We start from the raw sequence: 13901 nt of genomic DNA, 5'->3' as shown, positions 1-13901 counted from the left end.
ACTGCTAGCAGCCGGTTGGATATGAATATCGAATAACGAACCGGCTGCTAACTTCACATACATATTATAAACTGATTCCGCCGACATTTACGAAAATAGCTAATTTGTTACATTTGACAGTGTTTTTCTCCAAAAGACAACGGATATGCTTTTCGAACTAGCACTGTGTAAGACATAATAGTGTCCTGTGAAAAAGTGTCCACCTGGACAGTTTTTCATAGAATTTTGGTATTAAATAATGTCCATTGCCATGAAATATTGTCCCTCAAGTGGACAGATTTTTACTGCAAAAGTTATGAAATAGTGTCCACCCACAGGACACGTTTTCATAGTAGTTGCTATTAAAATGTGTCCTCCAAGGGAAGTAATACAAAGGTCATTAAAAAGTTTTATTATACTTGAATTTTTATAAAATCTGAACGATTGATTAGAAATTGATTAATATACAAATGTAAACAAACAAATCATGGATGGAAGTGAATAAAGAGAAATTTAAGTTCTAAGAAATAACCAGCTAATGCTATATATGACAATGAAAGAAGAACAATAAGAAGGAAGTGTGTAAAGTATAAAATCAAATGTGAAGAATTTTACTATATTTATTATGAGAAGAAGACAAAAGAAAAAAAGAATTTTGGTATTTTTTGTCCATTGCCATGAAATATTGTCCCCTAAGTGGACAGCATTTTACAGCAACAGTTATAAAATATGGTCCACCTACAGGACAGTTTGTCATAGTAATTGTGATTGAATTGTGTCCTCCAAGGACAATAATACTGAATAACATCTGTTACTTGTCTGAATTTAAATCATTATACATGTATATATATTAAAAAATATAAATAAGAAGATAAGGATGGTATGAGTGCCAATGAGACAACTCTCTGTCAAAGTAACAATGAATTAAGGTTCGCAATTATAGGTTAAGATACGTCCAGTAATAACAAGGCAATGGATATCATTTAATACTTTAATGATATCAAAAAATGTCCTGGCGGACATAATGTCCTGTGAAAAAATGTCCACCTGGACAGAATTATAGTATTAAATAATGTCCATGTTCATGGACACTTTTTCATACCTGAGGACATATTTCCATAGGAAATTGTGTCCGGGACACATTTAGATAAGTAAATATTGTCCGGTGGACATTATTTCATTGGGGACATTATTAAATCCTACTTTTCGCCTATAAGTATTTCTACGTTAGTTCGTATGAGGTAGAGTCATACAAGACTTATTTGGAAGAAGGAATAAAAGATACCATTACCCTAAATTTAATATCATGAGACTATATCGACTCTATATAAACGATGTCATTTCAATAACAAAGTCATCCTTTGAGAAATATGTTGATCATATATTTCACATCTAAATACACAATACAACAGATAAAGTAGATCAGCTTTTGATCAGATTGATGATTTTTTTTTCATTTTGAACTATTCATTTCATTTTGTGTAGAACCACACTGATTTGAACAACAAATACATGGGGGATGTTGAAATCAAAATGCTAGCCATTTAAATCGACAACAGCTATTTGCCGAGTTTGGTGGATGTACTAAATGAAACATAATTGCTTGATATTGATTGACACTAATGGACGACTTAAAACTAGGATTTGAGAACCATGACGTACGTTATTAGTCACCAACAACAACACAATTGCCACTAGTAAAGCTGGAACTGCTTAGTCTCCAACAAAACATGACGTGTGTTCAACGATGGTTTTAGCCAGGCTCGTCTAGCAAGTCAGTCATGGTCTACATGCTACTTATAGTATTTTAAAAGGGCTTGGGACGCATGTAATTTATTAAGTGTTGTTTTTATAGTCTTTTAACGGTTTAAGTCACAAAAACTAGTGTATGGTAAAATTGTTAGTCCTAACACACGCTTTGTGATACACGATACATAAAACTTACCCTTACGTCTGTGTTCAATCTGGAGGAGAGCCTGTACAATGTCATACTGAAAATATGTTACAAAATGTTTTTGTCCAGTAGGGTCTGGTTCAGGTGGCCTTTCGAAGGTATGGTATTTCAGACTAAAATCTAGCTCTAAAAATTTCCATTTGTTGTTGTTCGACCATTTGACTGGTTGATTGTAGGGAACATTTGGATCATCTGGTGTTGTAAGGATCTGATTTGAGTTGTCTGATAGCTTAGCCTCTGCATTCATAATTTTTACATACTCTGTTACTAAAAAAAAATTTCAAAGGACCATAATAGAAAAGCTAGGAGCTCTGTATATTTAGTAAATCCTGATCAGCAAAACACTATGAATTACTCAACTAACTTCATATATCAAATATCTTGTTTTTGTTTCTTGACCCTATTCTCCACTGTGTCTAAACTACCCCGACCAAAAATGTTTGGACTCAATAGTATCATATATCCGTTACGGTGACGGACCATTATCAATCAGAGAAAAGGTAGGATTTCTGTTTATTTATTAGTTATTTTTGTGTTCTTGAAGAATATACATACACATATAACTGTTTTCGATTGTGAGATGTAATATTTTCTACAACGGTTCTAAACTAATGGATAAATAAGTGAAAAGGCACATCAAAATGATGAATTGAGTGAACCTTGCCTCGAATATGTTTAATTTCTCTTTAAATTGTGCACATTGTATGGAAAGAAAACTATTAACACGGAGATTGCAAGACAAGTCAATTTGAGCACCTCAATATTTGTATTTCTGTGCATGAAACGAAAGAAATGGGTCATTTCAAAATTGAAGGACTCTGTTTTGTCAATGTGCAAGACCCGGTTTCGTCCTAAATTTCACAAAGCAGGATCCGATTTCGTTATAGAAAAAAATGCATAATCGGAAGACGTAAATTAAAATCCGGCTTTCAACAGGAGTTTGATGGCTTGTTCGAAACAATGGAATAATTTTTTAACCATATAATTTTTTTTCAAAAGAGTAAAGCTAGTATGCTTTACATTTTGTACTATACTATACGCTATGTTAACAATATATTTACGATCATTTACTCATCCATTCATTCATAGACGGACAGTCAGAAAAAAAGACTTTAGTCTATACTATTCTGCACGACTTAATCATGCATGCAACCCCGCTAAATTTTCCGGTACTATATATATACTATGTTACTCGTACTAATGCCAGTGTTAACACTGGAGCACACACATAACATAGCTGTGGGAAACTTCAAGTTAACATTCGAAATAAATATATATTACTAGAGTGGGGTGCTCATTTTCGCCATAATTTTCCATGTTTTCTGCAGTTTATGTTCAGACCTTTAAGTTTTTGAAGTATACTGATATTTCTATATGAAGATAACATCAAAAGCAAAATAATCATAGCTTGAAAACGTGTTTTTCTGAAAAAAAATTCATCTGAAAAGTTAGATTAAAGGCTATTTGATATTTCCTGATGTTTTGTCATAGGGGACACATATTCGCCGTTTTTACACATCTATTTAAAACCAAATAACTGCAGGTTTAAACAATATTTATCAAATCAATTTCATTATAGATGAATAGCAGACATTTCAAAGGTGTAAAGAACTGAAATTTAGGGCAATCAGTCAAAGAATTACTAAGAAATACTTCTTTGAATTTTTTTTTTTCATTCAGGAAATTGGCCAAAAATCGTTGTCCGTTTTTCGGTCCTTTGCGGTAAGTGCCGAAATTTTTTCTAAGTTTAAAAAATAATCATATTTGTTATAAAAATATAATTTAACGGCATATTTCTTCCATTTCAGCAATTCTTTGAAGTTTCTACACCTCAAAATCATAAAACGGCGAAATTGTGTCCCAAGCGAATATATGCGCCCCACTCTACATGTATTATGTATTTTCAATGTGAATTAAAGTTGGTTTGCAACATATTAACGTCACTATACGTCTACGTCTTACAACAACTTAAGTGGCCATGTACCACGTAAAAAATCTCAATGAGCCAACAACTTTCAATCAGAGACCAAATGACGTCACCGTATGACATCCAACAATGAGAACAATGACAAACCTGAACATGTGTTGCGTCGCCACCACAACGTGTTTCTCCAGTCAGCGCAATGACCACTGATGAGACGACGACATATCAATGTGTATATATGTTAAATTAAACTTCCAAAAAGGTTCGACCTGTTACTATAACTATAACTGTTTTGGCTTTACAGAGACATAAAACTATTAAAGGTTCACACCCTGTTTATTTCTGTATTAAGGCACAACATGAAACTATGCAGTTTTGACAATAGTAATAAATTATACTATAAACTTATGACATTATATGATACACAAAAGGAGCCCCAAGAGGATACATAGATCTTAAAAAGGTATAAATTTATCGATCTCATAGTTAAGTTGAAATATATCTGGTGAGGTGCAGTTGCACCTGAGGTTCAATTGCACCTAAGGTTCAGGTGACGTTACGGTATAAATGAGGTGCTGTTGCACCACGGTTTATAATTTAGCAATAAATTGTCATTTCCAATCAGGGTACATTGCCTCATCAATGTATATACATTTTGCCTTATACGGTGCAGAGACACCGAAGTAGATGTGGTGCGCCAAATCAAAACTTGGATGCACCGCTAAATTTGACTACAGCTATAAACGGATTAAATATATTTAACGAATCAGCTGATTTGTAACATTATCTAAATATAAAACGTAATTTATAATCACAACTTTTCTCTAAAAGATCAATAATTTACGGAAGCTATTTACTGAATTATAATGCACCCGGTGCAATTTATCTTGACTCTCGGTGCAAATAAAGTTAAAGAATGGTTTCTCTAGTGGAAACACACATCAAATTACCTAAAAAGGCATATTTAAATTAAACTATCACGATAACGTACCATAGCTACATCTGAACGAATTTGTTGCTGCGACATGATAAGAAACAATTAAGTTAAAAATCTAAGCGACTGTTAAAAAAAAAACGTGTCTCAAGTAAAAGTGAACTGAAAAGAATGACGTGACGAGTACGCTGACTGTTTATATATATTAACCAATCAAATAATTCTATTTGCGATCTCCGGACAAACGTGCAGATTTGCGCAAAGATGGTGGTTCTACGTATCCTCCGGGGACTTATGCACAATATAACAAATAATTCATACTTCACAAAGGATCCTCACCTATCTAGATGGATTAATAAATATATTATTAAGCTAGGAATGCAGGATATACTAGTGACAGAGAATAATGTAAGTAAAATTCACAATTGAAGTTGATTCGTGACCTAACAAAATGGACATTCTGAACTGCATGTGAAAAGTGAAAGTAGACTGAAACTACAATATGAGAACTAATACATATATAAATAAGATTCTAAACAATATAAAAGTACACAATCATATGATTTCTACAACTTCAAGTGATAATTGTTACACAACAAGCGTAAACTACTAATTTATGGGTCACCGTAAACATGTAAACAAATCTGCATGAATCTATTTCCGGTGACATTCCAGAAATGTACTTTAACATTGGATGTTAACAAACGGATATTACAATGGAACCAGATGGGATTTAGCAGGGATGTGAATAACACAATATCTTAACAACAATAAATATTAACAATATAACATTTGAGACCATTTTAACCTATTCATGGAGCATAAAGGGACATAACAAGGAACCATTTTTTTTTCCGGCACAACACTGCCCCCTCCTAAGTATGGATTGGTCTCCAATTGGATTGTAAGGTAAGATAAAAAAATTATATTATCATCTATATTAAGTTAAAATATTATATACATTAATTTTCAAATCATGTAATAATTTAAAGAACATTTACAATTATATTATCACATCACATGTAAACTTACTATAATTTACAAGCAGAATATATTAGATTCTAATTTATACAGATATATACATTTTACCTGTAGCGACTCATCTGTTTTCAAAAAATTGAAAACGCTTCCTTATTTAACTCAAAAGAAAACTTTTTACAACTGGAATGGTGATAAAAGTCCAAGAATGCCATAGTACCACATGAAAAACTTGAAAAGGATATTCAATTATACACAAAATACCCATATGCTCATTCGAACACACATACTCTTTCACACATACTCATGTGCAATAATTATTATTAACAATATACATACCCTTAAACTACCTAACCTTTAAATACAGGATTTACAGTAAAGGGCCAAGGATGTCGCACGACTGCGTAGTAAATGTTGCATGAACAATATACATTTGTAATGGTCTACTGACCACTATATGCAATAAAAATTAAAAAATATACAATATCATTCTCTTTACAATTTATGATTAATCATTTATTGGTCTATTTATTCAGATATTTAATCATGCAGAAGGCACCATCAGGAATGGAGTTACATGTCCACAAAACTACTTCAAATCAAATAACTACTTGATCTTTAAAGAAAGGTATATATCTATATCATTCTTAGACTTGTCAAAAGATTTACAATTCAATTTGAAAATTTCATTAAAAATTATTTACATTTGATGAAATACACCTTTGTTGGTTATAAATATCTACCATTCCGCTATTAAAAACATTACAATATATTAAATTTTTACATATTTTTCCTAATTATAGTTAAATAAACATGAATAAAAGAACACATTATAAGTCCAAACAGTTTGTTTCTTCTAAATCTTCTCTCGGCTTCTCTTTCTGGGTCTTCTTCGTCAAGGGATTTATACATTGAGATCACAAATTCATCTTATAGTTTCTTGGTACTCTCTTGTACCGCAATTTTAAATTATAAGCCGTGTACACCTGTTGTACATAATCATGATGAAATGGATGGTAGGTCTAAAGATTGACGTCGAATTCGGACTCGATTAAGGTTGTTATTTATGATGTGGTCATGAAGACCCTGCAGCTGGAAATGGTCAGTCTCTGCCGCAGGTCATATAAGTATCTGAGCACAGAGGGCAGAGACTGTGAGGACCACGGGTTTCCCAACCTCAAGTAGTTGAGAATGTGCTTGAAATGAGCTGGGTCCCGGTCCAAAAAGTACATGGGGCTCCCATACTCATCTTTCCGGTAGGGCCTCATTGCCGTGCCACCAATGTCAAGCTCAACCATACCCGCTTGAACATCGCTCCAAGCGGCCAACTTCACGTCTGTCACCCTCTGGCTTGCCAGGTGATCCCAAACCACACGGCGGACAGGCTAAGTGGCTGGAGCACCCTCAGCCTTAACCTGTGTTGGCCTATGGGTAGCAGCCGCTGACTGTGGTGTAGGTTCCTCAATCCGAATGGGAGGCAGAGGAATACTTGGGACGTCCAGTGTCTCTTGGGGGCCAACTCCAATACTGAGTTGGTCCAAGACCTCTCCAGCCTCAACATCAGATGCTAAGGATGGGTTTAAGGCTGTCTCCCCAGAGACACTGTTGGCTGGCTCCTGTGCCTCTACGGGTGTGGGTGAGGGCTCACTAACCGCAGTGGCTGCCACCCTACAGGGAGTAGGATTTGGTCTGGATCTGTCTTGGGTGACTGATGTTGGTTTCCCACCCAGTGTTCTGGCTGTGACATACCTGAGTGGGGTAGGTGGTTCCACCCTAGCCAATGGTGAAGTGGTGGCGTTGGTTTGCTCCTGCAAATTAGAACTATAAGTTTTTATTTCTTCTTCAGGGACTCCAAGAACCAAATCTACCGGAAGAGTAATTTCCCGACCGAGCATCATATTACAAGGTCTGACACCAGTGGATTTGTGAACTGATGAACGGTACGCCAACAATAATACTGATAAATATTGATCCCAATTCTTTTGTCTCTCATCTACATAACTAGAGAGCATTTCTTTAATTGTGTTCATTGATTTTTCAACCATACCATCAGATTGGGGTCGTCTGGTGGTAGTTCGGGTTTGATCAATACCCAAAATTTCACACATTTCCCTGAAAACAGTTGATTCAAAATTTGAACCTTTATCACTATGTAAGCTACGGGGAACACCAAAGAGGGCTTCCACACCTTCAACTAGCGTTTGGGCTACAGTGGGAGCCTCTTGGTCTTTAATGGCAAAAGCCTGTGTCCATTTAGTAAAATAATCGGTTATAACAACTATAAATCTATTTCCATGATTTGATCGAGGAAATGGACCTGTGACATCTATTGCTAGACGTTCCATTGGCACACCAACTGAATACAATTTCAGAGGGGCTCAGAGGTCTCTTTATGGGCCTTTTACGGCAGGAACATGCACCACAGTCTTTGATCCAATATTCCACATCTCTACGTAGGCCATACCAAAAATATCTATCTCTTAGTTTGGCCAAGGTCTTTTTGATACCAAGATGGCCATTTGAAGGGGCATTATGTAAATATTTGAGGGCTGTTTTTCTTAGAATTGTAGGAAGTAAATTTTGCCACACTATTGTACTTCCAGTATCATTTTCCCATTTCTGGTATAAAATATTGTTTTTTATTACTATAGAGTCCCATTTGGACCAATAGTGTTTTAACTCAATGGTGCCGGCAAAAACGTCCTGTCATTCAGGTCTAAGACCATCAAGTTTCCATTTGAACAATTGACCAATAAAAGGGTCCTGTCTTTGTTCATCTGACAAAGGTTTGTCCTTGTCAAAGTGTATTTCTCCCTCCAACTTAGTTGCAATTCCAGAACTACCAGGTGTTTCTGAAATATCACCCTTCTTTATCTGGGACCTAGTAACCGTACAGACACTCAGGTTGTTCTTAATTTTGTGTTAATTCACAACAGGGATTTCAGGCAATTTCTCAGGGGAATCTACCTGTTTGCGTATTTCACATTTTTCCAGTGAAAATTCACATGTATTATCATATTTACTTTCAGCACGCAGACAGTAGTTACAGCCAGTTTCACAACAGGGGTGACGGGACAATGCATCAGCATTTGATTGGATTCGACCAGCTCTATGCTCTATTTTGAAATTGTAAGTAGCTAGGGTCTCTAACCATCGGGCTAGTTGACCTTCAGAGATTTTGAATTTAAATAACCAGGTAGGGAGCCATGATCACTTCTGACTAAAAAATATCTACCATATAGGTAGTGATGGAAATTTTTAATCGAAGATACGACAGCCAGTAATTCCCTTTGGGTAACACAATATCTGCGTTCTTGCTAAGAAAAGGCTTTGCTAGGTAGCAAATAACTCTTTCAACTCCGTTTTGGATAAATCTGATCCCATTCCATCATTACTAGCATCTGTATCTAGTATAAACAGGTCATCTGACGTGGGTTAACTCAAAATCGGGGTGCTTGTTAGGGCTTGTTTCAAGGTGTCCAAGGATGCTTGGCTTGGCTCAGTCCACTCGAACTTTCTGCCTGCCTCTGTTAACCTATGCAAGGGTCTTGCAATGTCATTAAAAATTTTAACAAACCTCCTATAATAGGAACAAAAGCCGAGAAAACTTCTCACTTGTTTTACATTTTTGGGTATTGGCCAATTAGTAACAGACTCTAATTTGGCTTGATCAGTGGCTACCCCATTGGAACTAACCACATGTCCAAGGAACTTCACTTGGTCTTTAAATAAGTTACATTTTTGGGGGTTGATTTTCAAATCTGCTTCTTTAAGGCAATTGATAACCTTGCTTAAATTTGTTAGGTGTTCATCGAAGGACTTTGAAAATAATATGATGTCATCCAAATACACGATACATATTTTCCAGGAAAATCCCCGGAGAACTCTCTCCATTAAGCTCACAAAAGTGGCTTGGGCATTACATAGCCCAAAACTCATTTTTTAAATTGCCACAACCCACTGCCTGGTATAGAAAAAATCTTTCTTAGGCCTATCCTTTTCTGCTATATTAACGTTCCAATAACCACTCCTTAAATCGAGAACCGAAAACAAACTCGGCCCAGACAAAGCGTCCAAGGTATCATCTATACGGGGTAATGGGTAGGAATCTTTGTAAGACAACTGATTTAGGCTTCTGTAACTATCGTGAACCGAATCTTTGGCTGAGTAATTAACACCACTGGAAAACTCCAAGGCCCATAACCCGGTTCTATGATATCTCGTTTTGACATTTCCAAAATTTCCTCCTCTGCCTTTTAAAGTTTGGAGAATGGGAGGCGGCGAGGGGGTATACGTATAGGTCTTGCATCGCCTGTATCAATGGTATGCTCAACCAAATTGGTTGTACCAATATTTTTAGGATCTTTTGAAAAAACATCCTGATATTTGACGAGGAGTGCCCTAAAGTGACATATTTCTTCCTCATTTAAATTCTTTGAGCAATTTTCATACAAGTCAACTAGATGAGCTGGTAACTCATCTGAAGTATTAATGTTGTTTAAACATACATGATCTATATCCTGTTTAGGAACCTGTATTTCTTTATTTTCAATATTCTCCATTTTAGCCGTTATGGTATCTTTCTTGACTTTACAAGTTTTATTTGTTAAATTCATTAGTCTAAGGGGAATAGCTCCATTTTCAGGTTTAACCAAGCAATTAGCCATTAAGAGACCTGTCTTGTTAACAAATTTTGACACTGCACTAACTATGCCAGTTTCAATATTCACAACAGAATCAACAATCTTTCCAGGGACAATAACTTCAGCTTCAGGAGGTACAACAACATCCTGAGTTTCAACAATCCTACAAATAGTAGGTTCCATATTTTTATTAAAATGGTTATATGGGATCTTGTCACCATTTATAGGTAAACAACTTTTACTTAACAAAGCAGCACAGTTATTTGGGGTAAGAAAATCTACCCCTAAAATTCCATCATTTTGTATATCAGCAATCAAAACTTCATGAGTTATGATATTTCTACCAATTTTTATTTCCATATTAAATTTTCCAATAAATGCGGAAGTTTCTCCAGTAGAAGTTACTAAATTTAAATTAACTGGGGTAACTAAGTTCTGAGATGAGAGGGGGAGCTTCTCCTAAATCTCTCTGTTAAGTACAGTGACACTTGCACCTGTGTCAACTAACATATTTACAGGGAAGTCCTGTATTTTAGTTGAAACAAATAAACCCTCATCTCCGACACATTAAGTGCAACTATCCTGGGCCCTGACTCATTTGTCTCACACCGGCCCCCGTGTTCGACAAGTCCCGGTTTCCCTGCCCATAATTCTGAGCGGTATTGCCATTTTGGTCATTGCGACCATTTTGATTCCTACTATTATTATTGTTATGACCATTATAATTATGGTTCCTATTATTTCAAGAGCCATTATAAATGTTTCTATTTTGATAATTACCCTTATTTTGGTAATTATTTGACCATTTTTTTATTATTATTAAAATTGTCATTTGTTTTTCCAGGTTGAGTATTCTGGGCTGATTTGACAACCTGCTTGATATCATTAGTCAAAGACTTCATTTCCTGGCGGAAACCATGTATGAAAGTCTTTGTAAACGACTCAGAATCATCAAGACAATCTGACTCATTTGAAGCCACTGCATTGATTGGATTACCACGATACCGATTGGTCTTCTGTTTGTCCCCGACCCTATAGGCCACAAGCTGTAGTGCCAAAATTTCAGCTTCAGCAATATCTTTGCTCTGAGCTTCTCTTATTCTGAGCCTCATATCTGACTCCGGTAAAGCATCTGTAAAGTGATCCCTTGCCAAAATAAAAAAAGTTGGAGGTGCTTTTGGATAAGCTTGCCGTGTGAGCTTTTTATGGATTGAGCCAGTTCAGAGATTGATTCTTCTTTACGCTTGACACGTGTCTGCAAATTGGCTCTGAAAATCTCAGCTCGGTTCATTGATCCAAACCTTAAATTAAGGATCATGACCAAGCTTTGATAATCTTTCCTTTCCATTGGGGACAGTTCAGTTAATAAGGTTCTGGCATCACCTTTAAGGCTACCAGCTAAGTACAAGGATTTAGTTACATAATTCCAGGAGTTCAACTCTGCCAAAATCTCAAATTGAGAGGCCTTCGGCTGTTGTCTGCTTTGACATATTCCCCATTTCCATTCTCAATTTTACAGATAATCATCTAGATCTTTTGTACCATCATAATATTGTGGTTCATTTTAATAGCACCATTAGAATTGGACGTTTGGTTCTGATGTGGAGTACGCACAACTGAATTAGGCCTACCCACTACCAAACTAGATACACCGGGGGCCAGGGTTGATGGACCAAACCATCTGTTAGCAGTTGCTAAATTGTCATTGTTAATATTAAATAAAACATTTTGGGTGGAAAACATATTATTAAAGCTATTTGCCTTCTCTGAATAATGAGATGTACGTTCACCTTGCATGTGTGGGTGAAATGTACTGCCATTGCAATCATTTATCGGTTGGTCAAAATCAACCAACGCATTCCTGGTAACATGAGTTTAATGATCACCTGACCCCAAACTTTGAACATTAGGCATGGTGACCTGGGCACGTAAAGCTGCAATACCTTGGTCAACTTTATCCATGGCCTTTTGGTCATGTACTGCATTTCTTCTTTTGTTTTTTTAAACATTTGGTCTATTTGATGAAGAAAGTCATCAAATTTATTTTGCATACGTCTCTCTACATTATTATAGTTTGGTGTAGAAGCACTTGCAGAAGGGGTATTATAAGTTACTACATCAACTACATGCATGTCCATTAAATTAGATGGACTGCTAATATCTTGGTCAAATTCAATCAAAGAGTCTGAGATTCTGTTTTTAAAAATAATTACTGAATCATCCAAAAATTTATCAATTCCAATAGTAACAAGTTGATAAAGATTTAATCACAACAGTCAAAACAGTGGGTTAAAAAATAAATATATTAAATGGGAGATAACTCAGTTAGTTATACATCCCACCGTGGATGCTAAATATGTTGCGTCGCCACCACAGCGTGTATCGATGTCAACGCAATGACCACTGATGAGATGACGACATACTAATGTGTATATACTTCCAAAAGGGTTCCATCTGTTACTATAACTATAACTGTTTTGGCTTTACAGAGACATAAAACTATTAAAAGTTCACGCCCTGTTTATTTCTGTATTAAGGCACAACATGAAACTATGCAGTTTTGACAATAGTAATAAATTTCACTATAAACTTATGACATCATATGATACACAAAAGGAGCCCCAAGAGGATACATAGAACTTAAAAAGGTATAAGATTTATCGATCATAGTTAACTTGAAATATATCTGGTGAGGCACAGTTGCACCTGATGTTTAATTTCACCTAAGGTTCAGGTGACGTTACGGTATAAGTGAGGTGCTGTTGCACCACGGTTTATAATTTAGCAATAAATGGTCATTTCCAATCAGGGTACATTGCCTCAGCAATGTATATAAATTTTGCCTTATACGGTGCAGAGACACCGAAGTAGATGTGGTGCGCAAAATCCAAACTTGGATGCACCGCTAAATTTGACTACAACTATAAATGGATTAAATATATTTAACGAATCAGTTGATTGGTAACATCATCTAAATATAAAACGTAATTTATAATCACAACTTTTCTCTAAAAGATGAATAATTTACGGAAGCTATTGACTGAATTTTAATGCACCCGGTGCAATTTATCTCGACTCTCGGTGCAAATAAAGTTAAAGAATGGTTTCTCTAGTGGAAACACACATTAAATTACCTAAAAAGGCATATTTAAATTAAACTATCACGATAACGTACCATAGTTATTTCCGAACGAATTTGTTGCTGCGACATTATAAGAAACAATTAAGTTAAAAATCTAAGCGACTGTTAAAAAAATGAACGTGTCTCAAGTGAAAGTGAACTGAGAAGAATGACGTCACGAGTACGCTGACGTCGCTTTATATATAGAATAATATTAACCAATCAAATAATTCTATTTGCGATCTCCGGGCAAACGTGCAGATTTGCGCAAAGATGGTGGTTCTACGTATGCTCCGGGGACTAATGCACAGTATAAGTCCTAATTATTCATACTTCACAAAGGATCAACACCTATCTAGATGGATAAA

At 35.7% G+C, this 13901-nt stretch overlaps 1 protein-coding gene and 1 long non-coding RNA gene across 2 annotated transcripts in view; one reads left to right on the top strand and one right to left on the bottom strand.

The window, feature by feature from the left end:
• Window positions 1-13901, bottom strand: part of LOC127706327 (uncharacterized) — a 207329-nt gene that overhangs the window by 90606 nt on the left and 102822 nt on the right. The window contains exon 10 of the mRNA XM_052210860.1: window positions 1925-2200. Within this exon, the coding sequence (XP_052066820.1) occupies window positions 1925-2200 (276 nt within the window). The remainder of the gene's footprint in view (window positions 1-1924; window positions 2201-13901) is intronic.
• Window positions 5034-12139, top strand: LOC127706329 (uncharacterized). The gene is made up of 5 exons (XR_007984422.1): window positions 5034-5700; window positions 6306-6397; window positions 7616-7709; window positions 8799-8898; window positions 11257-12139. It is a non-coding gene; the product is annotated as an uncharacterized LOC127706329 (long non-coding RNA).

Source organism: Mytilus californianus, unplaced genomic scaffold, assembly GCF_021869535.1.
Source record: "Mytilus californianus isolate M0D057914Y unplaced genomic scaffold, xbMytCali1.0.p SCAF_6, whole genome shotgun sequence".
Classification (NCBI taxonomy): Eukaryota; Metazoa; Mollusca; class Bivalvia; order Mytilida; family Mytilidae; genus Mytilus; species Mytilus californianus.
This window is presented reverse-complemented; position numbering and strand designations above follow the sequence as displayed.